The 27,279-nt window shown below is 34.1% G+C and overlaps 2 protein-coding genes across 4 annotated transcripts; one reads left to right on the plus strand and one right to left on the minus strand.

The window, feature by feature from the left end:
* The first annotated feature begins 11,676 nt into the window (after positions 1-11,676).
* On the plus strand, positions 11,677-15,861 carry LOC100810430 (preprotein translocase subunit SECY, chloroplastic). 2 transcript variants are annotated; one of them, XM_003527140.5, is made up of 8 exons: positions 11,677-11,928; positions 12,703-12,860; positions 12,967-13,352; positions 13,545-13,844; positions 13,923-14,012; positions 14,162-14,285; positions 14,509-14,672; positions 15,361-15,861. In XM_003527140.5, exons 1-8 carry the CDS (start codon positions 11,753-11,755, stop codon positions 15,583-15,585), a joined length of 1,623 nt encoding a protein of 540 aa, XP_003527188.1. In that variant the 5' UTR covers positions 11,677-11,752; the 3' UTR covers positions 15,586-15,861. The 2 variants fall into 2 exon arrangements, with proteins under 2 accessions (XP_003527188.1, XP_006582101.1); XM_006582038.4 differs by having other exon boundaries at positions 12,706-12,860.
* Positions 15,862-17,312: 1,451 nt separating this feature from the next.
* On the minus strand, positions 17,313-26,447 carry LOC100810967 (cyclic nucleotide-gated ion channel 17). Of its 2 annotated transcripts, none has more exons than XM_006582039.4 (7): positions 26,203-26,447; positions 25,417-25,948; positions 24,549-24,761; positions 24,073-24,374; positions 19,284-19,395; positions 18,734-18,970; positions 17,313-18,271 (listed from the first exon to the last, which is right to left on the minus strand). In XM_006582039.4, exons 1-7 carry the CDS (start codon positions 26,229-26,231, stop codon positions 17,555-17,557), a joined length of 2,142 nt encoding a protein of 713 aa, XP_006582102.1. In that variant the 5' UTR covers positions 26,232-26,447; the 3' UTR covers positions 17,313-17,554. The 2 variants fall into 2 exon arrangements, with proteins under 2 accessions (XP_006582102.1, XP_006582103.1); XM_006582040.3 differs by lacking the exon at positions 26,203-26,447 and adding an exon at positions 24,890-25,084 and having other exon boundaries at positions 25,417-25,557.
* Between the last annotated feature and the right edge of the window lie 832 nt (positions 26,448-27,279).

A 27,279-nucleotide genomic window follows, 5' to 3' on the forward strand; every position in this document is an offset into this window, starting at 1 on the left:
AAAGTCCTAAAGCCTAGGCCTACTCAGATCAAATACATATAAGGTTTAATTTCACTTTTGGTCCATTAAGTTTTACTTTAGTTTCTTTTGGGTACATTAAGTTTAAAAAGTTTCATTTTGGTCCTTTGTGTTTTTGAAATGTCATTATTTTGGTCCTTTCTTTAAATTTTCGTTCAAAACATTAGTGTTACGGTAACATTCAAATTCAAAAATAATTGTTTTAACATAGTGGCAATTTTTAGCCTCCATTATCTTTTTTTTTTTACTTTAAAAATTATAAACAAAAACACAAAGATGAACAATGGTGCTTTTTGGGTAACCGACATCATTGTCGTTAGGGTGTTCAGAGCCTTTTGCGACCAAGAGAGCCTCACTCTCTACGGCTTCTCCGACGTTCCTATTCTACTCAATATCAACTCCCTCATTAACAAGCTTCACCCTATCCTTTATCGTTGTGTCTTTGACCCATACCAACTCCCACTCTTGGTCACATTGCCGCATCACCTTTCCCCTCCCTGCAAACCATCTCAAACCCTTTTCTCCTCGACTGCCATAAAAACCAAAAAGGGGAAAAATAAAATAAAAATGATCAAATGCAAAAATGAATTCAGATCTTTGTGAAGAACAATTGAAGAAAATCAAATCCAACAAGTACAACATGTGTCTCCCTTCAATTCGAATCCTGATGCTAGGGACTGGCATCCTTCTAGAGGACCTTTGTTGCATCATGGACAACCTCGAAATTGACCGTGATTGCTTCACCAGCGTCTTGCCACTATGTGTGTTTGACAAGCTTTGGATCTCAATAGTTGCGGGGCTGTCTGGTGTTGTTTAAAGGAGGTGAATGAACAAGGACATGATTGTTTGATGACAAAAATTGACAAAAATGCATGTTGTAAACATGCTTTTTCTCATTATCCTAAATGTGATTTGTTGTTGAATAATTTGAGTGACGATTTCAATAACACTATTTTAGAGGCAAGGGAGAAACCAATAATAATATTGTTTGAGTGGATTAAGTCATATTTAATGGCTAGGTTTGTTACATAGCAACAAAAGCTAGCAAAATATTATGGTTAAATTATGCCTAAACCTATGAAGAGGCTAGATAGGGAAATTGAGCTTAGTCTTAATTGGAATTTAGATTACTATTTTCATAAGATATTGGAAGTCACCCATGCTTTAAATGGTCATAAGTTTGTTGTCAACTTGCATGATAATTCTTGTACTTGTAATTTATGGGGTATAGTTGGTATTCATTGTCGCCATGCTGTGTTGGCCTTGCAGTATGCTAGTCATAAACCTTTTTTTTAATGAGTATTATAGTAGAAAATTTTATGAAGTATGTTATTCAAGTGAAGTGTCTACTATGAATAAGTAATGAATGAGGGAAAATGTGAGAAATGTGGAATTTGTTTTGCCACCTTTGTAAAGGCAAATATCACAAGAAAGGGGAATTGAATTGTGATTTCAGAAATTTTGGATGTCTTTTTGTAAACAACAAAGTTTTATGTCTAAAATAAAATCTTTGTATAGATAGATAGAATATTTTAAAAAACTCGTTAGACGATGAAATTTTTTTTTGCAAAGCAAGAGATATTTCAAAATGTATAATAATGAATTCAAACCCTGGATTAATTAAAGCACATAGAAAGCAAGAAAGTCAATAGACACAAGGATTTATATTGGTTTATCTCAACCATTGAGACTACGCCTAGTTCTGGGCAAAAACACTAAGTTGCACTAAATTCTCACAAGTTACAAGTATTGTTCATTGTCACTTCTAGCTCTACAATAGAAGCTCTATCCCAAGCTTGATGAATACTCAGTATTCTTTGTCCTACCAAATCACTGTTGGCTCTAAACAAATTAGAAAATATTTGTTGTTTAAGTTTGCTCATTGACTAATTCTATGATTGTAACACTTAGTCTTTTCTCTCAATATGTTCAAATTGTTTTGAGAGATTTTGAACTTTACAAGAATATACAAAATGCTTTTTACAAAAAGAATAAAGAATGTTCTTGTGCAAGGTTCATGTAATTGTTCTTCAAAGCTTTTGGTATTTATAGTCTTTATCTTCAAGTTTCTGTTGTCTCTCAATGGGTAGATTTCTTCACTTGTTCTTCATCTGATGATAATGGTCGTTGGGGCATTTAATTCTTGCATTAAATGTATGTCTTTTCTTCATTTAGAGAGCTCACTCTGATTGAATTTCGTGTTGAGCACTTTAGTAGAAAAACACTTGCCCATAAGTCAGAGCAAGTCTGCACAATAGAGCACACCTTTTGATGGAGCTTGATACTTTTAGATCTTGAAGGATTTCGAAAAATACTTGGAGAATATCTCTACAAAGTGAATCTTAGACACATAGTATTAAATGAAGACATAAATGCAAACTCTTAAGTGTTGTATCACATGATGGCTTAAGCTCGCTGCCATTTGATTATTCAGACACAAACTCACACAACATAATATGATAACGTATGAGAGACAACTTTTAACATTTATATTTATTTGCATCTAATCAAAATAATTAGGAGTCTTGATTCGCCTTAAGACATAAATATCTTTTGACTTAACACATCTAAATATAAGAAGGGTCTAGGTTGACCTAAGAAGTTAAGGAGAAAGGAACCTGATGAGGTTCCTAATCCTGCTAAATTGAAGAAAAAACAACACCTTACAAGTGTAGAAGATGTGGAAAATCTGGGCATAATCAGAGGAAGTGCACTTTGTCTCCTTCTCTAGTTAGTTTATTTAATGAACTATTGACAATGACCTAACATGGTAATTCATCATTTTGTCATTACAGGGAATTGAATAGAATATTAGACAAGTGCGTAAAAGAAAATCACCATCTTAATGAAGACTATCAAGAATGCAAAACCAACAACAGGTAAATCTAAGCAAGTCTCGGTTGCATCATCAAACAAAACATTAGTAGCCACCACTGATAAGACAAAAGAAACTATAGCACCATCAAGAAAACCAATTCTTGCACTTGCAACTGTAATTGCCACGGATAAGAATACATTTGCAAAGATAAAAACAAGTGATGCTACATCAACTAATGTGACTCATGCACCTGCAACTATAGCTAGAAAGTTGAAGACATCCTTTGTGTCAAGAAAGAGAAATCAGAAAGGAAAAATGCAGCATCCAAAGTCATTGAATGACCAAACACCAACTGCAACAAGTGTTGATGGTCCTTCTACTCAAATGCCTTCTTTGATTGCAAAGTCTAGTAACATGGTAAGTTATGAAATGAGGATTTGCATTGTGTTGATCATTAACTATTTCATTAATGCAATTAGTTTGTGATGCAAGCTCCATTGGAGCTTGTAGGCCTAGGATCTTCTTCATCAATGGATTCCTTTGCTTCTTGGAAGATAAATGGCAGCGGAATGGAGAAGGAAGAGAGAGAGGAGACGCCACTTCAAGGAGAAGATAAGTCTAGAAGAAGCTCACCACCATAGGAGGCCATGGATAAGAGCTTGGAGGAAGAAGGAGATGAATGAAGGGAGGGGGAGAGAAGAGCACGAAATTTTGTGCTCAAAAAGAGCTCTGAAATCTGAAGTTAATATTCAAATGATCAAAGTTGAAAAAAATGCACACACATGACCTCTATTTATAGCCTAAGTGTCACACAAAATTGGAGGGAAATTCAAATTTCACTTGAATTTGAAATTGAATTTGTGGAGCCAAACTTTGGAGCCAAAATTTCACTAATTATGATTAGTGAATTTTAGTTATGGTTCAGCCCACTAATCCAAGATCAATTCCAAGATTCTCCACTAAGTGTGCTTAGGTGTCATGAGGCATGAAAAGCATGAAGGACATGCACAAAGTGTGACTATATGATGTGGCAATGGGGTGTAGTAAGCAAATGCTCACCTCCCCCTCTAAAATTTAATTGGATTGGGCTTCTACCAATTCAATTAAATTTATTTCCAACCACACACATCAAATATCCACTTAGTGCATGTGAAATTACAAAACTACCCCTAATACAAAAACTAGTCTAGGTGCCCTAAAATACAAGGGCTGAAAAATCCTATATTTCTAGGGTACCCTACCTACATTATGGAGCCCTAAATACAAGGCCCAAAAATAATGAAACCTTAATCTAATATTTACAAAGATAAGTGGGCTCGTACTTAGCCCATGGGCCCGAAATCTACCCTAAGGCTCATAAGAACCCTAGGGCCTTCTCTTGCATATCTGGCCCAATCTACTTGCAGTTTTCTATCCAATGCCCTTGCGGGGTAGGATTGCATCATTCCCTCCCCCTTGAAAAGGATTTGACCTCAAATCCCGAGGTTCTTGAAACTCTGGGCTTTTTCCCTCAACACCTGTAAAAATAACAAAAACATATGTATTAGTGGTGTTTAGTATGCTGAAGTAAGGTAAGGTCTGAAAACTCATTTCATGGGCATCTTCCCATGAAGGAACATGGTTCCTCACCAACTCAATGAGTGGTGCTACAAGTATAGAAAAATACGGGGCAAACCTTTTGTAAAATTTTGTTAAGTCTTGGAAACCCCAAATTTTTCTTACACTTGGTGGAGCGGGCCACTCAGGAATGACCTTTATTCTCTTAGGGTTCATGGGAACCCCTTGATCACAATTTAAAAAATTAAGAAAAGTAAAGCAATAGAACATACCTTTTTCTGTATTTTCATGTTGATTATTCCTACCAAAACATATGACAAACCTAAGGTGTCCCATATGAGTGCCTAAGTTTGTATTGAAACTAAAAATAAGAACAAACCTACCTAACGAGTCCCTATGTACACAAATCATGAAGATGTTGGGTGCACGAGTGATTTTACAAAAGAGTGTTGCACCACCCAAGGCATTCATCACACCACCTATTTTTGGGATTTGGCGCCTAATAATACCTATTTTGGGCACCAACAAAGCACAAAGATTTAATCTCTTGCGAACCAAACCCTCATCCAACAACTCCTTTACTTGAGGAATAAACTCAAGCCTAAGAGATGTGGCAATGCTAACAAGTGTCTTTTTACAAAGGAGAAAATGTGGAGGTTGTCTAAGAAGGGAAATTTCTTTAATATTTGTCTTTATTTCAAAATGTCTTTCCTTCTTAGCTAACCTCTTGGAGGAGACACTTACCTCCTTACACTCCTCCTTAACCATTAAAGGTTGTCCTTCTTCTTGGGGGTAGATCTCTTCACTAGATTCTTCCCCTTTTGCTTCTTCACTTTTACTAGAGGAAGGTGAAGTAGTAGCCTCATCTTGGCTACTATAAATGTCTTGGCCCCTCATAATCATGGTTTTCTTGGTGGGGCATTGAGAAGTAATGTGTCCTCTTCCAAGACATTTAAAGCACTTCATGTAGCCAGTCTTCTCTTGCATACTAGCCTTAAGGGGTTGCTTTTCTATTGTCTTACCCTTATCATCTTTGGGCTTAGAAGGTCTCACCCCTAAGATTCCTTGACCTTGGTCTTTCTTTGGATAAGAGTGAGAGCCATAAGATTTTGAAGTAGACTTCCTTTTAAGTTGTTGCTCTACCCTTATTTCCCAATCTAAATTAGCCTCTACATTGTCCTTCCCATGGAAGTATGGGAGTTTAATGTTAACCTCTTGAGGCTTTCTTTCATTTTCTCTCCTATGGGAGTGAGGTCTAAGATGTGACCTATGCCTTCCTTCATAATAGTCACGAAGTTCTTCACTTAGGCTCTTGCAAGAGTTATGACTACTATAGGAGACATGTTTTTCTCTTTTCATTTCTTTCATTATTTTTCTTCTTTCTTCCTCTCTTATTTTCTCTCTTTCATCTTGACTTATTTCTTCCACTCTTTTTTTACCTTTTTCTTTTCTCTCTTGTTTTTCTTTCCACAACTTAAGGGATCTCAACTCATCTAATATCTTATACAAGGGGTCCTTAGGAGTAGAACCCTCACCATTAACACTAGATGAAGAATGAAGACTCATGTTGGTTCCTAAGTTATGGTTCTTTCTTGTTGGGGGTTTGAAAACAAAAGCTAAAAGAAACTATGGTTGAAACTAGCCAAAATAAACACTAAAAGAGGTGTGAAAGATAAGGTAAAAACTAATTGGTAAAAGGCAAGCTATCTAGGCGGTTTGACAATGGAGGGTAAAGGAAATAAACTATGAAAATAAGCAAGAAATTAAAGTGCAAGAAATGCAAACTAGGCGGATCCTAAGAGTGTTTGGATGACCTCATTTAAGGTTCCCAACAAAACACTCACTATCCTAAGGGGAAATTGCCTAAAATTATTACACACAAATGGAAGTAGGGTGACCTATTGGAGGCTCCCAACTTACTTCCAATGAAAGGCCTTTTTGTTACAAAATTTGAAAGCAAAACAAATTGCCAATTACAAAATTACAAAAAAAAAAAGTCCTCAATTGTGGTGGCTATTATATCTTTAGTATTTCACTCAATTTGGAGTGCTTCTTAGTCCAATAGCTCTTAAGGTGGTTGGCCCCTTGCTTCTGGACTCAAATTCTTCAAGATATGGCACCAATCCTCCTTTCCAATTCCCTATATGGCAACTCACAAGCAAGGAAACAAAGAGACAAGCAATAACCAAAGACCAAAAAAAAATGAAATGAAAGCTAAACCAATAGAGTTTTAACAAGACAAATTTCCAAGGATTATTCAACAATTAAAGCAATGAAAAGCACAAAAAAGCAAGCTAGGACTCAAAGAGAAACCTAGAATGGCTCTAGAGTAGAGTAGAAAAAACTAAAAAAAAAAACTCAAGAAACCTCTAGTTTTGGCACTTGTTTTCACAATAATTTTCAATTGAAATTTCAGAACTAGGATTGGTATAAAATAGGCACCAATTATAGAACAAATTTTGAGCCAAAACAACAAGCACACTTTCCTTTCACTTTTCTTTTTTTTTCCTGGACACTGATTTTTCTGCCAACTTGTAATATTTTTCTTATTTTTTCCTTTAATCCAAATCGCTTGGTTCTTTTTTTATAATTTTTTTCCAGATGTCTAGAAAATTCAGTAAAAGTTTCAGCTCAAAAAACGTAGTGACCAATTCCCAGTAATTTATACAAGTTCGTATGTTCAAGCTGCCAGCACCAGCGATTTCAACCTAGAAATCAAGAGTAGTGTTTGTGTTGCTTAAGGCTTGGATAGTTACAATTTGTGTTTGCTTATGCTCAATTATCTTGAGTAACACAATTAAAGAGAGCTTAAGACTTATTTTGATTCACAAATCCAGCCACAACTCAGCACCAAACCTCAACTTCATCATAGGCATCATGTAGGAAACTTAGAAAGCAAAAAAAAAAGTTCAAGAACAAGACTACCTCTAGGAATTGATTTAGAACATGTTATGAACTAAATAACATGCATGAATTAGACTCAAAATTCAAAAGATAGGCTAAGAATGACAAGAATACATGAACAAATGTATCTAGAATTCAATCAACAAAATAAAATTCAACACAAACTTAGAACATAATGTGACAATTACTATGACTAAACATGACTCTAAGACAACATGGATTAAGTGATTTACACTTAGATTTTTGTGTTTTTTTTTCTAATCAATATTTTTGAACAAAATTTAGATCTAAAGGTTCAGCACAAGAATATTATGAATGAAAATTGATAGAACCTAAAATCAATCACAAAAACAAGATTCAAGAGTAGATCTACAAAATTTGAACCATAGAAATGCAAGAACAATTGTAGATCTAAGATTTAATCGGTTTTTTTTTTTTTAATCTACTCTAAACAGCACCAAACCACAAGACAATGGAGGATATACATGGAGAATAAGATGAAGAACAAGGAATTAAAGAGAATTCACCGAACAAAAAGATAGAGGAAGCAAAAGAACATCACCTAGATGAAGATGCTCTGATACCACATGATGCAAGCTCCATTGGAGCTTGTAGGCCTAGGATCTTCTTCATCAATGGATTCCTTTGCTTCTTGGAAGATAAATGGCAGCGGAATGGAGAAGGAAGAGAGAGAGGAGACGCCACTTCAAGGAGAAGATAAGTCTAGAAGAAGCTCACCACCATAGGAGGCCATGGATAAGAGCTTGGAGGAAGAAGGAGATGAATGAAGGGAGGGGGAGAGAAGAGCACGAAATTTTGTGCTCAAAAAGAGCTCTGAAATCTGAAGTTAATATTCAAATGATCAAAGTTGAAAAAAATGCACACACATGACCTCTATTTATAGCCTAAGTGTCACACAAAATTGGAGGGAAATTCAAATTTCACTTGAATTTGAAATTGAATTTGTGGAGCCAAACTTTGGAGCCAAAATTTCACTAATTATGATTAGTGAATTTTAGTTATGGTTCAGCCCACTAATCCAAGATCAATTCCAAGATTCTCCACTAAGTGTGCTTAGGTGTCATGAGGCATGAAAAGCATGAAGGACATGCACAAAGTGTGACTATATGATGTGGCAATGGGGTGTAGTAAGCAAATGCTCACCTCCCCCTCTAAAATTTAATTGGATTGGGCTTCTACCAATTCAATTAAATTTATTTCCAACCACACACATCAAATATCCACTTAGTGCATGTGAAATTACAAAACTACCCCTAATACAAAAACTAGTCTAGGTGCCCTAAAATACAAGGGCTGAAAAATCCTATATTTCTAGGGTACCCTACCTACATTATGGAGCCCTAAATACAAGGCCCAAAAATAATGAAACCTTAATCTAATATTTACAAAGATAAGTGGGCTCGTACTTAGCCCATGGGCCCGAAATCTACCCTAAGGCTCATAAGAACCCTAGGGCCTTCTCTTGCATATCTGGCCCAATCTACTTGCAGTTTTCTATCCAATGCCCTTGCGGGGTAGGATTGCATCAGTTTGTTTATGTAGGGAAAACATAAAGTTGATTTATTGCACACAACAATGAAAAATCTAGTAAAAAGATCAAGCTATTTGAAAGGACAACACCCTGTGCACAATCAACCCCATCAAGCATTCAAAATCTTAAGGAAAAAATGTTTGAGCTAACAAAAGGTTAATCTATTCATGATGTTATCGAAAGGAATTGTGCATAAGGTTGGCTTATCCAAACAAAGCAAAATCAGATGGACAAGCTAGTATCCAAAAGGTTGTTTTAGCTTTAACTTCTAAATGTTAATCTTTCAATTATTGCTTTTCATCAAAATCATTTAATGTTGACAAGCTTTTGTCTTTCAGGGTGGTTAGAAAAAACTTTGATGTAAATTTCAAGGTTTCAAACCACCAAGACCTGTCACAAGAAGCTCTACCACAACAAGGGAATCTTTATCACAAAAGTTACTAGTCTTCTTGTTGGGTAGGAAGGAACACCTAAACAATAGTAGTGGTCTAAATGTGAAGGATGATTTTTTGAGCACCAACAATGAAGGCTTATTTTGTCTGTTGGATTTTTACTTTAAATTTATGGATTATGGTTGTTTTAGTTTACTTTATGGATTACTTTGTTCATGAATTAAGGGATGTAAAGGGTATTTGGTATTTTGTATATACTACATGGCTTTGCCAGTGACCAAAGTTGCATTCTGGTTAATGTTGCGGGCTTTATCACCTATTAGAGTACATGTTTAGTAATGATAATTACTATTTGGATATCATTTTGTTGCTATGTAATGAACAACTCTTATTGAAATACCTAATGTGGAATCTAAGTTCTTATCTGAATGTTGGATATTAGATTAGAAATGGTATCCCAATCCTTATAGAGAAAAAATGCACATAATTAGATCATGTATTAACAATTACAAACTATAATCCACTAATAGCAGGGGTAGGGAGACAAATAACATAATTCAACAATTAAGGACCAAACACAAAACACAATGCAAAGATATGGACCAAAACAAAATTTTCCAATTTATTAGGTGCCTAAAACAATATGTAGAATTTATGAAGGACCTAAATCAAAATTATTTACTGTGTTTTGAACCTAAAACGTTGAAAAAAAATCATACATGAGCATAAGCTGTAACCAACAATTGTCTAGATGACAACATTAGACGGGTTCTCTAATAAGAAAAACTAACATTGACAACAACTACTTCATTGCAAATACAATAGTCACAACACTTAACAAACCCCAAAAGAAGACAACAATGCACCCTAAGATCTTGTCCCTATTTCTTTTCATATTGATCTTCATTTGTTGCTTTGCATTTTTCTGTAGTTCTTCAACAACTTTGACATGTCCCCGACATTAAGCCTCGCCTTTTGCAAACATCTTCTTCAAGTCTTTTACTTGTTCAACGTACAAATCATTTTTTTCCTATTATGGTGCAACTTTCTATTTAGTTGCTATAACCCTCTCCTTCAGCTCTACTTGTGAAATATAAGAATTAACATCCGCATGACTTGCAAAATCTTGGTTTACAATTTTTTTTCAAATCATCATCACAAGCCAAAAATTTGCACCTCCTTCTTTCCTGCAAAAAAAATATGACCAAAGAAAAACTGTAAAACAAAACACAGCACAAACCATGGAGGACAAGAGTAAAAATTTGTTACATTCCACTCAGCACATCGCCAAATTTTTTTTGTCAGGATGCTTCTCAATTTGAGATGTTAGTTGAATCGCCAAATTTTCGCACCAACAATGAATGCCACTAGACCTAAACGATGACGAAGAAGCTCCCATTGATGCCATGGTCCTTTATGGGTTGAAGCACTTTAAACTCGCACATGCAAACAAGAAGGCAACGAAGCCTAGAGAGACATGAACGAACGAGACAAATAGAGTAAGTATTGACCCTTCATTAAAATGATAGTGTTTTGATTAATGGATCCTTAAATTTGTTTTTAATGTTTTTTAATTTATCAATTATTCGTAGTCATGCATTTGGCACATCATTAACTTACATGTCACTTTAATCCAACGTGGCACAATGTATGCAGCTGATGTGTCAAGTTAACAGAGATGTCAATAGTTAACATACCAATAGTAATAATAGGGACAAATCCAAAACTTTTTAAGTATCAAGGAACAAAAGCAAAGAAAAAATTTATCAAAGATAAAAAAACAAAAGTCGTGTATATATATCAAAGATTACTAACATATTTTAGTCTAATTTCAATTATGTGATGGTCAATTCAATTAAGGAAGAACCTACAACAACAAAGGAGGGAAAGAAGTAAGTTACCATGTGACCTCTTTTTAAATATTTTAAATTTTTTAATTAAAATATTATAAACCGGTTGGTTGAATTATATCGATGATTAAGATTTAGTGTAAGCCTTTAGACTTACATTTCATTATCTCATCATTATCATTAAGCCATGTCAATAGTCAATCGTTAGCTATGGATGATTAATAGATGAAAAAATCAAAATTGTCTAATTTTTTAAAAGGCTTAAATACTTTTGGTGTCCTTGTAATTTAACGATTTTTTATTTTTTATCCTTGTGCAAATAATATTTTTTTTTGTTTTTCATTGTTAAATCAATTTTGAGAGTGTTTTAACAATAAAAAAGTTATCTAATCAGGTTAAAGGACAAAAAAACAAAACAAATATAATTTTTAAGGACTAAAATCAATTTTTTTTACAAGAAAAAAAACACTAAATTGTAATTACTAAAAAGATACTAGTATTTAAACCTTTAATAAATGGAAATTACACCAACAGCAAACTACAATTTTTTTTTAAATAAAAATAAAGGGGTCAATAAATATCATTATTTTTGTGTTGAGATTCCGTCACTCTACTCCTACACAGGCTACGCTGGCCAAGTGAAGAGAGTGTGTGGATAATAATGTTGATAACGGTTAGGGAAGCTTCTTCTTGTTCTTCTTCTCCCCTCAGCTTCTGGCTTAATCGTTTCAACGCAAAACCCTCCAAAACACTCAAAACAACATCCATTTGCCAAGCTAGTTTCTCTGTCCAAAGAAGACCCACTCATTCATGGAATACTCGCCATCTCTCTACCAGGTTTTTATTTATATTTATCTTGATTCCAATTGTTTCACTCTTCTTTAAAACAAATTGAATGGAAAAGGGAACTCTTCAAAAGACCCACTTAAACAATATGTGCTCCTTTTTAGATTGAATTTAGTAATTATCTGTGTTTGGTTCAGGAGTACTAATTGCTTTGACTATTAACAAGATGAACGAAACTTATCCCTTGATCTTTAGTGCGGTAACTTATGTTAACTTCCCTCTCCACTGAATGAATTTATAGATATTTGCTGTTATTTCTTAGAGCAAAGAGTGTAGTGCTTGTTACTGTGGTCAGTGATCAATTGCTATGAAACATGGACTTTGACACGGACACTGACACTTTGACATGGTTAATGTCTAAAATATAGGACACAGGGACAGCAATACACACACAGACAGAGAGATACTAATTTAATGAAGTATGAGTAGCATATCACAAAATATCTAAATGATGGTAAATTCATCTTTTTAAACCAACCTTCTATGTTTTTTCAAGTGTATTAGTTGTGTAAATAAGACAACTTAAGTGTTCAAGCCAACACAAAAGTAATTTTTGAATCAAACCTCTAATAAGAAGTGTCTGGGTGTGTCGGTAGCGGAAAAGTTTCCGACACGGTGACAATTCGAACAAGAGAGGCATCCGTGCTTCATAGGTCAATTGTCTCTACTCAATTTTAGAGAGAAAATTGCAACCATTTAATTTTCTTCCCTTTTGTTGTTGGTTGTAATTATTTTGTGCCACACTTGCTGTTTCAAACTTTGCAGCAGTGAGCTAGCAAATTTTGATCCCTTGGGTATTAACTCAGATTTATCTTCTGGTCTGAATTCTACCTGGAAAAATCTGGTGTGCTCAATTACACAAACATTTGAGAGTACTTCAAGTGCAGAAAAGGGAAAACCTAACTCTTCTCAAGGGGTAGCAGGTATCATTCTTCTCTTTATTTATCTTATGGAGCCTGAAATTATGAGTTTTGTATCTCCTAGCAATAGAGGATTGTTCAACTGATTATTGTATTTTGGTGTTGGCAGCTGCAATAGAGGATAGTTCAATAGATTTTGGTGACTTTTTTAAGGGCCCACTGCCAGGGAAGTTTCTCAAGCTTTTAGGGTTTCTTGCCTTGTCAAGGCTTGGAGTGTACATACCCCTAGGTGGAGTTAATAGGGAGGCTTTTGTTGGAAATTTGGATCAGAACAGTCTATTAAGCACTTTGGACTCGTTTTCTGGTGGTGGTATTGGTAGACTTGGGGTATGCTCCCTTGGCATTGTTCCCTTCATCAATGCACAGATTGTTTTCCAGCTTCTTGCACAAGTATATCCCAAATTGCAAGATCTTCAAAAGAGAGAAGGTGAGGCTGGAAGAAAGAAAGTTCTGCAGTACACTCGATATGCTTCAGTTGGATTTGCCATTGTGCAGGTCAGCAATTTGTGAACTTTTGTTTGGGATAATTTTTTGAAAAAAAAAAAGATTTATTTTGTTTACTAACTTTATGCAAAATGAAGGAGATTCTTGCCTGAAAATTCATGCTGTTTAATTCACTATGCAGTCTTCATATTACTAATTGAGTTTTCTCCTTTCTATTTTTCTGTTTGTTCTTTTTCGCTACAGGCAATTGGCCAAGTTCTTTTCCTACGTCCCTATGTCAATGACTTTTCTACAGAGTGGGTTATTTCTTCTGTTATCTTATTGACTCTTGGCTCTGTGTTTACAATGTACATCGGAGAACGAATTACAGACCTAAAACTTGGGAATGGCACCTCTCTTTTGATATTCACAAACATTATCTCGTACTTGCCAGCTTCTTTTGGTAGGACAATTGCTCAAGCATTTAATGATGCAAACTACATTGGACTTGGTACCATTGTTTTGTCCTTCTTTTTGTTGGTAGTTGGTATTGTTTATGTTCAGGTAAATCTCATTCTTATTGTTAAACAAAGATGTATTTGAACTAGCAAAGAGATTTTGATCTCCAACAATGGCTTTCAGGAAGCAGAGAGAAAAATCCCGCTTAACTATGCTTCTAGATTCACCAGCAGAAGCACTGGTCTTGAAAAGTCCGCTTACCTACCCTTTAAGGTCCTCACTCCATTTCACTAACTTCCTAGTTTTATCTTCTATGTTACTGTGTCATCTCATCCTTCTAATCATGTCACGTATTTGATTATTTATGAAATTTATCACATTAAACCTCAAAATTTGAGAATGTAGATCTTCTATTTTGTCAGGTAAATAGTTCTGGAGTAATGCCTATCATATTTTCTACATCATCATTAGCTCTTCCTGGTACTTTAGCGCGCTTCACTGGTTTAACTGCACTAAAGAAGGCTGCAGTGGCGTTAAATCCAGGAGGTACTTGGTTGTTTTTGCACTGGATTTATATTAAGACTATTTTTTCCTGAAATGTCAGGTTCTGACATTCCATGAAAGTCGTGTATTTCACAAATATACAATGCATACACGTAGGCTTTGTTGTTGCTGTACATTGTTGAAATAAAATTCTATTACGCTTTATTGTCATTAAAGTTTTGTTTCTTTATACATTGATGCTTTTTACATCGGATATTTGTTGTAGGTTCTTTCTACCTTCCATTTAACATACTTTTGATAGCCTTCTTCAACTACTATTACACTTTCCTACAACTGGACCCTGATGATGTGAGTGAACAATTGAAACGTCAAGGTGCTTCAATTCCACTTGTCAGACCAGGCAGAACTACAGCTACATTTATCAAAACAGTAATTCCGTCCTTTTCTAGTTTTGCACTTTGCTATCTTCTTCTGATTATATACTGTCTTTTCTCTTAAAAATATACTCCCTCCAGTCTTTATATAAGAAACAAATGACTAGTACATCAAGATCAATAAAAGTAGTTAACACTTAAGCTAGTTAATTTAATTAATATTGTCATAAATTTAAATGTTATTCCTAAAATACCCATTTAGAACTAAATAGTGACTAGTGAGTAGTGATTATATTTAATGACACCTCACATAATTCAAGGAATAATTTTTTCCACCAATGAGTGTGGCTTGTATTGTTATTAGGTTAATAAATGCATCTACTTACATGCGTTGTGAGTAAGTGTGTCATTTTAATATATTTCATAATAAAATTATGGGTATAAAAGAAAATTAACAATGATATATTTGAAGGTGAGTCTATGTTTCTTATAATTAGGACAAAAAAATAGACCTATTTGTTTCTTATACAAAGGACTGAAGGGAGCATTATACATGTGCTATACTAGTATATGCCATTAGCTTTGTAGTTTGTGATAGTTAGATTAAAGTTCAAAATTGTACGGCTTGTGATATCCCTCCTTGTGAATGGAATTTAATTTTAGATTTATTTTGAAAATTCAATGAACATTCTATCTTTGAACTTAAAAAAAAAGTCAACCATTGGTTTTCTCTCTTGGTGCAGGTTCTTAGTAGAATATCAGTTCTGGGTTCAACATTTTTGGCTATCTTGGCTGCTGGTCCAGCAGTTGTTGAACAGATCACTCACTTGACCGCATTCCGGGGATTTGCAGGAACATCTATTCTTATTCTTGTTGGTTGTGCAACAGACACAGCAAGAAAAGTTCAAGCTGAGATTATATCCCAGAAATACAAGAACATAGAGTTCTATGATTTTGATAAATACTAACCGTTAAAGGAATGGTGGTTTACAAAACCTGAATTACGCAGCTTCTACATAATTCTCCAAAAGAGGAAATGTTGGAATGTAAGCCAATAGTCTCCAGCGTGTACAACAGTGTACCATTACATTAGTATCGGCTTGTAAATAATGCTGTATATAGCAGCGATTTGCTTTTATTTGTAGTTGAAGAGATTATTCTGAAAATGCATCCAGTTTGCGTAGTATCTGGATATCAATCAAAGGAAATGGATACAGAGAACTGGGCCTCAGGCATTACAATGATGTTTTAAGCATTTTCCCTCGTTAAATATTCTAAATATTTGTCTTTGTAGTAATTAAAGTTGTTCTTATCATATTTTACTTATCTCTTAACCGAAAGAAAGTGTTTCTAAAAAAATTTCTTAATTTTATTTTTTTAATTTATCATTTTTAATATCTTTATTTTTAACTACATTTTAATATTTTTTAAAGTCATGAATAATTAACGATAATATTATATTAAAAATATTTACTATAAATCTAAAATATAATTTATGTTTAAAAGTATTTATTTATTAAAAATTATAATTATAATTTGTATATTTAGGATTAATTACTATAATTTATTTATATAAAATAAATATTTATTTGTGCAATACAAAAGCTAAAATACTAGTTTATAAGTAAACTCCTTATAATAGCACACGGTCATAAGGTAGTTGGAAAGCACTTCATCAAGTAGACCATTGAAGGTCCACCTTTTAATACAAGGAAAACTGTGAGAACAAAAGACGGGCAACTACACTCTTCAGAACTCCAATGCCAAGTCGAATTTTAAGGGCTATGAGCAGCATTAATAATGCAACAAAAACACCAATTCTCACATTGCCCCCTTTTATGTTAGGATCAAGGTTTTAAAAATTTGATAGGTGATTGGACTAATTACACTTATTTAAGGTTTAATAGTTCAATCTTAATCTTAGGTAACTCATAATTGAATCGGTAATAATAAATTAATATTTTTATTTTTAATATAATTTATTTAATAGCTTTAAATAAAAATAATATACTAGTAATTCTATAACCATAAAAATTGAACTTTCTCTAGAAATATCATTACTTATACCATGTAACAACCAAAACTACACATAAAATTAAATCATACATCATAATATTAAGCTTTAACAACATAAAATAATATAAATGTAGAAAATAAAGTTGAGATTGGATGCATCTTATAATATCATATAATATAATATATAATATTTAACTATTTTTGGTACAATTTTTTTTTATGGTACAGATATAATATTTAACTCCAATAATATAAAGTAAAAAATATAATAGTAGGTATAAAAATTTAACTTGTTATGGTACAGATATAATATTTAACTAATAATATAAAAGTAAAAAATATAATAGTACGTATAGAAACTTAGCTTATTGTTTTGGAAGTTGTTGCTAGTTAGCCAATATGTCACGTTAACAGTGCATCCAATTCAAAGAGAAGGAGCAAACACAAGTCCCATGATTCAAATTGCAAACATTTTTTTAAACCAGTCAAACCATTGAACCACCGGTTTTATTCGGTTTTAGACCGATTTCCCAGTTTTTTAAACGGTTTGGTTACTGACCGGTTTGAAGGGTCATCCGTATCAGATGACACCGATTCCGGGTTCAACCGGCCGCCCCAGTCTGGTTTTGAAAAGCATGGTTAGGACTATCTAATAGGGATTGATTGATACTTTGCAGAATAGTAATGAACTAACTCATGAAAATTGCAATAAATATTTGTCAGAGTATACACAACTGAAGCAACACAACCCACCACCATTCCCTGGGCATGACCTTATATTTCTCCCTTTGTATCTTACTCATTAAAATACATCAACAACCCCACCAGCAAGGGTCATATGGCAGAGGGTTACGCAGGATGGACCTGCAGAATCATTATCCATACTGAAATAGAATGTAGGTTCCCACCGAACAAGTGTAACTAATCATCATCAGCTTCAGTGGAAAAGTCAGGTTCTTCAGGCTTCTGTAACTGGGGCATGTCATCTTTAATCTTTAGAGCTCCTCTTCTTGTGTTAGCAGCAAATCTCGAAGCAAGAATTGTAGCCCCAAGGTTTAATTTAGCCCGAGTTGAATTTGAACCAGCAGCATAGTCCTCATGTTCTCTCTCACTAGCTACTGTTTCATCTAAAGGAATAGATTCCCTCAAACTGAGATCTTTCATAGTAATCCTTTTCTTATATCGGCGCCAAGCAGCCTGTATAAAGCAGGCTGCCCAAGTCCTCCAATGGTGGGAATAAAATCGAAAAGTGTGCTGCAGCTTCTTACTGTGAAGGCGCCTAAATTGATTAGCAACAAACTTGAGGTCTTCAGCCCGTAGAGCAAAAGCTTCAACCTCACTTAGGGCTTTAACTGTCCTAGTTGAAGAAGGCAAATTAATAGTTGATTTTGGGAGTAAAGCCCAAGAAAGTAGTTCCTCCCCACAAAAATCTCCAGGTCTCAGTATGATTGAGTTGAAGAAACCACTACGGCCACCATTTGTAGTAGAACTATCCAGTCTACCTCTAATGATAAAAAGCATTTCAGTCACGGGGTCACCCTCACGAACAATGTAGGTTCCTTGAGTGCTCAGAGACGATACCAGCCGCTCACATATTGCATCCAGAAGTTGATCATCCATCTGTGAGAAGAAGGGAACCTGAAACCATAGAAAGGGAATTTGTTAAATACTTACAATAGAGTAAATTTTATACTTACTATCATTTCTATGTTCATTGGCATCAATGGGAATCAATCTTTCAACCCAACCTATACTCATTCAAATCAATTTATCCTACAATAAGAAGCCTTCAGATGCTAATGCAAACTCAGACAGAAGATAATTTGAACTAGAAATGGTACTAAATGCATAAATCTTCAAGACAGTAAGCATTTTGTGAAAACTTACACATCACAGGACTCCTACTAAAGGTAATTATAAAATACCATCCTGTGATAGAATTGGAAGAAACAATCAAACAATGGTCTCTATATTATGCCCCAAATTGTGAATAAGAGCATGGGAGGATTTATAGAGAGCTGCCAAACTTTTAAGTGAACCATCATGACCTTATTAAATAAGAAGACTCTTAAACCTAAAAGTGTCAAGCAGAAATCATACTCGTCTAACAAGGTTTAAGCACAAATGGCATTGGATATCACGGCGAAGATCAGCAGGCAATGCACGTAAAATGATTTCCTCATCAACTCCACGCGTAGCAAGCCATTTATATTGAACAAATCGTCTAACACGACTTCTCAAATCTTCAGGGAGTTGGCGATGCCTCATCCACTCCTCTGTGTCTCTTTGCTTAAGCCTCCACTCCTCAAGCCTTATAGTAATTGATTGCAAATATGTCTACGCAAAAGAAACAACCTCAATGCAAAATCAAATTAAGAAGGAAAAAAAAACCCTGAGCACTCTATTAGTATAGTATATTGCTACTTATTCTAATCAAGTCTAACAACTTATTTGGCCTGGTGTTTTGTAGCACATATCTATAGTCATTGTTTAAAAACCAAGATGACAAAAAATCCCAACAAATTAAGAAAATTTTCATTCTTTACTCTATACCTGAACTTTGTAACAAATGAAGTTCTTTAAAATTTGAAATTCTTGACTACTTAGATATTAATTGTACGTAGACTGAAAACAAATTATACATAAATACCTGCATGTTCCCAATCAAATGGGAAAACAATACAAGACCCAAGATGGCAATGACAATAGCAAATGATGTTTCTCCAATAAATGTGCTAGTTTCTAGGTTCTGCCCATAAGAACTGCAACAAAGCCAAAAGGATTAAAAGAATGAACATCAACAAACAATATCATCTATCTCTAATAAATATTACAATTAACACATAACTAACAATTCCCTGCCACATACAATTTCAGTCTATGTATGCTCAGCATATCTTATACTATTCTTATTCTTATCTATTACACATAGGAGCATCTTCCATCCCTTTACCAACTCAATGCATCTTTGATTTTGATTATTTTAGACTCAGAAAATTTCTTTTGAGCAAAAAGGCTTTATAATAGCTACTGTTTTGACACATTTATTTACCTCTATAATTACCTAATTAATGAGATTTTGGTCTTAAATGATTTGTCATGGCACTAATTTAAATTATTAGGCCAAATTTGGCTTTATTATATTTTGACAGCATTTTTACATTGCTCGTGTTTTTTTTTTTTTTCAGCAAAAATAGTAATTATATTAATTGAGTACCAGGGGTACTAAAAGATACAATATAATAATCAGTGTTAGGCTCGAGATTAACATAGATCTCTGAACCAGTAACTGATAAAGAGTTACAAGCTACATCCGTATGCTTAAATAAAAATTCTATACATGACTGCTGGAAAAAGCTGCACTAATATTAGAAGACCAGTGGTTGTAGTGAATACTAAAATCTTTCTCCAACTGCGTGAGCCATGTCCATGTTAAGAAAATAGCTTCATCTAGTATTCTGTTGGCATTAAAAGTCCCATTGGAGAAGATCATATTATTCCTTTGCTTCCAAATACTCCATGTCAATGCTAACCACCACCATTTCCATCTACTTGCTCTCATTCCCTCTGTCACTCCATATATGTGTTGGAGGAAGTGTTGCCTTGGATGATTTGGGAAAGCCCCCACTAACTTCACCCATGATAATGATTCCCACCATAGCGGGATTATCCTTCTACAATGAAAAAATAGGTGGACAGCGCTCTCCTCAGCTGAACTGCAGAATGGACACATTGGATATCCTTCTACAATGAAAAAATAGGTGGACAGCGCTCTCCTCACCTGAACTGCAGAATGGACACATTGCTCGTGTATTTTGGCCATAACTTACATATCTTTTGATTTTTATGTACTTTATAATTATATATGCTAGGAAAGGTGGGAAAGAAATTTATCACTTTGTGGGAGACAACTTTCACCAATTTGTGTGTTTCAAAAGGAGAAATTTGACCTTAAAGTTAGAACAGAGGTGCTGGATGATGACCATATTGAAGTTTGAAGAAGTCCACTTTGTTTCAGTTGGTTTTGATGATGATATATTGACAAGATTGTAAATTATGCTTAGTATGAACAACATCATATGTTGCTTGCTTTGTTTAATTGTTTGAATGAACGTGAGTAAAGCATGCATCGTAACTAGTTTGCCTGAAGTGATCTCTAATTGAAGTACCTAAAGTGAAATTGAGTTCAAAAATGAACTAAGAATTAACTCTGGACTGAAAATCATTTTGAAAAATCTTATGTTTTGAAACATGAACAAAATAATTGATTATCCATGGCTTTGTTCTTTTAAAATTTGTGAAGGGACGCAAATAATGGACTATACTTAAGATAATCGATTATTTGACCCTGAACAAAACCAGACCTTTCGCAATTAATCTATTATCAGGTGAAATAATTGACTATATTGATCTTCTTAGTACCCATGTGATATGAAGCACAAAATAATCGATTATCCTTTATGAAAAATCAGTTAGCTCAATTTCCGATCTATATAAACTAAGTTTCAAAACTCTCTTACAATGACACTCATTTTGAAAATAACACTTAGAAATTTGAGATTTTTTCAGAGCTTAGTGTGTGTGTCATCACCTTGAAGATTCATTACTTGCAACATCAAATTCCGAACTTGAAGAACCAATGGATCTTGCTATGGGGATATGAAAAAGAGATCACAAATGCATTAGGATAAGAACTTGGAGATGATATTATTAGAGGATTGGACATGGACATTTGAAGACATTTGTCCTCTTTTAGTTATTTAAATGTCATTTTAAGAACTTGTGTTTTCTACCCAAACCATAACCTAGCTGTTAAGGCCAGAATGAAGCCACATGCACAGCATCTAAAGTAAGAAGTCTTTCTCTCTAACCATTACAAAGCTAATCTTATCCTAACTCCTAAGTAGATTAATGCAAATAGTTTTAAATTCTAAAACAGTTCAAACTTTATTTTTCCTAAGGAATTTTGTATCATTTACTAATCACCAATTTTTGTAAGAGATGTACCCAGGTGCAGTCCCTTTGTGACTTGAGATGGTATCTTTGTGATACATTCCTAGATCCTAATAAATATGAAGATAATTCTACTATTAGAAATAAGGATAGTTGCAGGCATTAAAATAAGTAGGAGACACAAAGTAAGAACATGTATTTAGGAAGCATAAATTTATCTGTAGAAGAAACAGTGTTGATAAAGGCATAAATGGTACTAATAAACAGTCATATTTTCTTAGTATTTTTGCCCTTTTGAATTGATGATTCAAAATATAAACAATGATATTGGATTTGGAGGTGTATCCCTTTGTTATAGAGCTAGTTGGGCAAAAATGAGCTTCAATGTGGGGGTCTAAATTCCTAAAGGCCAAAGCAATGTGTAGTTTTGCATAATAGGCTTTCGAATTCAAATTGAGATTGATCGATGATTTTCTTGTTTGTGTTTCTAGAGTTTCTTGTAGAAATATCATTTTTACATTTCAGTACTCTATTCAGTGCTTTCATGATTACCAAATAACTAACTTTCACCAATTGAAAGTGGTGGACTGAGCATTGACTGCAGCTGCACATATGCTTATAGTACTAACCAATGGTTGGCCAAAAGATTTTTCACCTTGGTCCCCTAAAAAGCTGTGTCCTCTTCAATGGCTTATTTCTGCATTAATTCATGTGTATTGGATATCAAATCATTTCCTTTTCAGTTTTCTCCGACATTAGTAACTCACTTTGTGAATGCCTTGTAGCAAGTGAGTACATCAAGTCTTGTGGGATATTTGATTATGATTATAATCCACAAGCAAGAGTTTCCAGGAAAGTCTAAATCAATGTAACATAGCATAGTCACAACTGACAACATCACAAAATCTAATACTGAAATTATTGAACATTTCATCAAGGTTTAAGAACAATAACAATAACTAGCTCATAAACTAGGAGGAAAATAACTGCTTCTGTTAGAAACCCAGAAATTGAAAAGAAGGAAAGAACCAATTTATTAACTAAAATAGGAGATAATTTCTCCTCCAAAGGTTTCCCCTTTTACAACAGCCACTGATCTATTTCCACAAGGTTTACTAATCTGAATGCCTCCCCTCTACCTTAGTATCCTCCTATTTATAGATATGATGAACCTGGCCCATAACATCCTTCTAATTAACCTCTTTTGCTAAAAATAAGGATAGATACAAAATAAAAATAGAAAGATAAAGATAGACAAAGACAAAAGGATAAGTAACTTATTCCTATTTTTCTAGATAAAGGTAAATAAAAAGATAGCTAACTAGTTTTTATTTTTCTAGAAAAGGATAAATAAAAGGATAATTAACTTATTCCTATTTTCCAGGATGTCTCCTAACAGCTTCAGTATTCCTAAATTTATTGCAAACCACCCCACTCCTGAACAGTGTGGGGTGGTTTGCAATAAATTTAGTGACTTTTTGTACAACTTTGAAGTGGAACCTGAAATTTTTATGAGGTCCAATATCCACTACACAAACTTTGTAGTTTGACATTAATTTTTCTTGTGAAATTTGATAATTTTTTGGCTAAATTGCAATTTTGGTCCCCTAGTTTTCAAATTCACAATTTTGGTCATCCTGGTTTTTAATTGTAACATTTGCTCTCCCCTAGTTTTATAAATTAGCGATTTTGGTTCATCTATTAGATTATTAACTAATAATTTTGATTAGTAAAGTTATTAAGTTAATTATAAATAAGTTTTTTTCATAATTAATTGTTTTTAATTCACTTATAATTAACCTATTAACTATATTAATCCCAGTTATTAGTTATGGGTCTTGCCTTGACTGCAATTGGCAGTTCCAGGCTATTTACTGAGACCACACTTGTTGAGGAAGAGGAGGGAAAAGGATTATGTGTGGATTATTATATACTGAATTGAAAAATAAGAAAAACAGAATTAAAAAACAGGAACTGATAAGAAAGAAACAATACTCTTCTCTCTTTAAGTATTAGAAAAAAAACAGTATCAAATATAGCAGTATAAATATTCAAAAAATAGAATTGAAAGTACATGTAGAAAACACTGATCATATACATTTAAAAATAGTAATCTATGTATTAGATAAAATAGAATAAGCAACTATTTTTTTAAAAAAAAAGGAAAATAAGGAAAGCAAAATAAGTTAATAAAATAATTGAGTCATAATTTGGTAACTATTTGACGACAACATCTTAAACCTGGCGACTATTTGACAACACTGCTCATATGAATATAATTCGATATAGAGTATCTATAATCTCTTTCCTCTCCTTCACCTTAAACCTTATAAATTTTACACTAAAATTGCAGTCAGCATCATCTTCAAAGTTGAAGTAAATCAGAAAGCAAACAAATTGAAGAAAAGATGAATTAATCAATTGCAACATTTATAAAATCAATTTTCAGTACTCATGAAAATGCCAAGTAAAATACCAAGTCATACCTTAATTGTTGCAATCCCCACCATAAACAATAAAGGTATTTCGGGATAAATTTTGAAGAAACAACATGCTTCTTTACTGCGCTTTCAAATATTCCATACTTGAAATTAATATCATCATTACTGGGATCACAGCTGCTAAACACATTTGTACTGTTTGCCCATATCTCATGCAGCTTAATATTTGAAGAACTGCAGTCTAGGTAAAGAAAGCAGTTTTCAGGATTATGTTCCTTTTTGCAAAAGGATTTCCAACATGTAGTGTATCGATCCAAGGATAGAAGATACCATGCTGCCCCTAAAACCTGCAATAACAAAATACAAACATATATTCTTATAGCAGAAAATTAGACTTAACCCAATAAGTTTCCAACTTCAAAGAGTTCAGACAACTGGTGTGTGTGTGTCTGTGTGTGTGAGAGAGAGAGAGAGAGCAACAATTTAAAAAGGGAAACATAAAACCAATCAAAATTGCATACATGGCTAGCTAACATATACAACAGCAAATTATATGCAGCTCCGGCCCAAGCAGTCTTCGTAACCACTCCTGTTGCTTTAATTATTTGAGAGCTTAATGGAAAAATCAAATATAATCTTGGAACATATTGAAGCAAAACAATCAATGCAAGTGCGTTATTTTTGTGATCAGTTTGAGGGCTTCTTGTTGCTGGTATAATAAACCAAATGACCATCTGAAACAGAAAAAAGTTCAGTCAGCTACTAATATGGCTCACCTGCAAAAAGGCTTCTAAAATTTAAACCAACTAAACTGTTCTGTTTATATAAGTAAAGCATGTAGAAATAGAAAATGATCACATACCGGCCTCAAATTGGACATATCATCTTAGTTTACCATGTTTTAGACTCTTTCCACCAAATTTCATTGTAGAGGTGTGTATGTACGCCTCACTTTAAACAATAAAATAAGAACCTAGATCTTAGCTTGCAAAAGTTCATCAGGTCATAAGCCAAAGCCAGCATTAGTGCAATAATGCTATTACATTTTGTAGGCCACCTAAGAGGTCAAGTGATGGAAGATCAAGTGAGAAGCTTTTTATAGGCAAACATGCTTAGTTGATTCATGACTTCAGTTCTGGATGTTGGTCCAGAATGGATAAGGGACTAACCAATATGGTTAGCTTTATTTATTACATCAATGTAATATAGTGGATAATATTACTATGCACAAAATCAGAAATTTACAATGAATAGAGAAACTTATCCATTTTCCCTAAAGATAATTTTTCAGCTAAATATTTTTCTCAATTAACTTCATCTCCATTTTTATTGCACAAATCAAAATCAACAATGTAAAAGATCAAACAATGCCACACTAGAACAACACACCTGAGGTAGAGGGAGTGTAGCAATAAAATCAATGAAGAAATCAGATCTTATATATCTCCTTGCAATCTTCTTTGGGTCCATCACAAGTTCACCCCTGCCAAACACCCGTGAGCTTGGTGCCACATATGCTGTCCTAAACTTAATTATCAGGTGCAACAGATAAAAAAGGTCAGCAATAGTGCGAAGAAAGGTCACGACAATGCGCAATGTTAGGTCTGTCCTTACACATGAAGACCCTGTATTTTCTATCACACTAGGCAAATAAAAGTACAATGGATCAACAAAAAGAGCCACCAAGCATGAAACTATGAAGACCCGGTTCCATTTCAACACAATCTCGCTACCCGGGTCAAGTATTCTTTTACGCCATGGCTCGTGGTCCTCCGGGAATACCTTCGATCCTCCAATTCTAAATGTTTCAGCAATTCTATTTTTCCCTAATGGTAGCAAATTGCTAGGTTTAAGCCCTGGAGGTTCAGTTGCTCTTGCTCCCCAAAGCGAATCCTTATGCTTTCTGCCATCCGTGTAGAACCTAAAATGCTAAATTCTTAGAAAACACATCAAATTGTTCTCAAATGAAAAGAAATTACAAAAAAGAAAAACGATTATTATTATTGTTCAAGAAACAAAACTTATTCCAACAAGTAAACGAATGAATGTGTTTGAATAGTACCGGGCAAGGACCAAATGAATAAATTAAAATGAAATGAAAAAAAAAAATCTTTGGTTAAAATTCATGCATTATTAAAGGAGTTCGTCGAGGAAGCTTCAAGCACGAAAAAATACCTGACAAGATTGCCCTTTTTCAATTCCATGGGAAAGTGGAAGCTGAAATTGGATCCCTTAAAACCCTAACATGGGGAATCAGAATCAGAGGTCCAACAGAGCGGGCATCTTTCTTTCACTGAAACCGCGAACTCAGACCACAATCGACAATTAGTCAACAATTGTTGACTAGAGCTAGCTTTGGTAAAGTAACGTCTCAATCTTAATAATTCTGAGGCTAAACGTCGACGTTGCACTGCCACTAATGTTGTGTTAGTCCAATAGTTCTAACTCCAACCTGGTGGTGGTGGGCCCATTCCACTGAGTGTTGTTGAAAATACCTAACCTGGTAAAGCACTCCCCGAGTTAGATAAGTGTAATTTTGCCAATGATCATATTGTAATTTTTTAAAATAACTTTTTGGTCTATTTTGCGAAATTTTACTTTTCATTTTTCTAATTTTTTTTACTTTAATCCTTCCCATTTAACAATATTTCGGGTTACATCCTTCCTGTCAGTCTCCATTTAAAAAAACATGATGTTGCTAACAGAGGCCTGCGTGACATTGTATCATTGGTGTTTTAATGAATTTGATGTGGCTTTTATTTATTTGTTTTTAAAATATATTTTGTCTACAATATTGTAATTAAAAATTATACATTAATAAAATGAATAAAAGACTAAATTGATGGGAGGGAGGGTCACGTGATACTCATCTTAGAGTTTCATAAAAGGAAAGAGAGCATCAGGTTGTGAAATGGCCGTTAACGACACTTTTGGGATTGCGTATTCAAGGTTGCCTATTCCACTTTGTGGTTGTGAAGACACAATGTGCCTCAACTGGGATGGGTACACAAGCCCAAGCCCATGGACTGGCCTGCGGGATCTGCCGTCCGCGCGAGTTATGGACCAACTTTTTTAAACGGTTTATGATTATGTTATATTTTTGGGTCCGTCTTGCTTAACCTCCGGACTATGCGGGTTTGGCCTGCGGAGTCCACGGGTTGTCCGCAGCCTGTATTAGGTTTGATTTGTGTGACCCTGACCCAATTATATTAGATTTAATTTTCTCTTTTTTACTTTAAACTTTTCTTTTAA

The sequence above is a fragment of the Glycine max genome, chromosome 6 (genome assembly GCF_000004515.6).
Source record: "Glycine max cultivar Williams 82 chromosome 6, Glycine_max_v4.0, whole genome shotgun sequence".
NCBI lineage: Eukaryota > Viridiplantae > Streptophyta > Magnoliopsida > Fabales > Fabaceae > Glycine > Glycine max.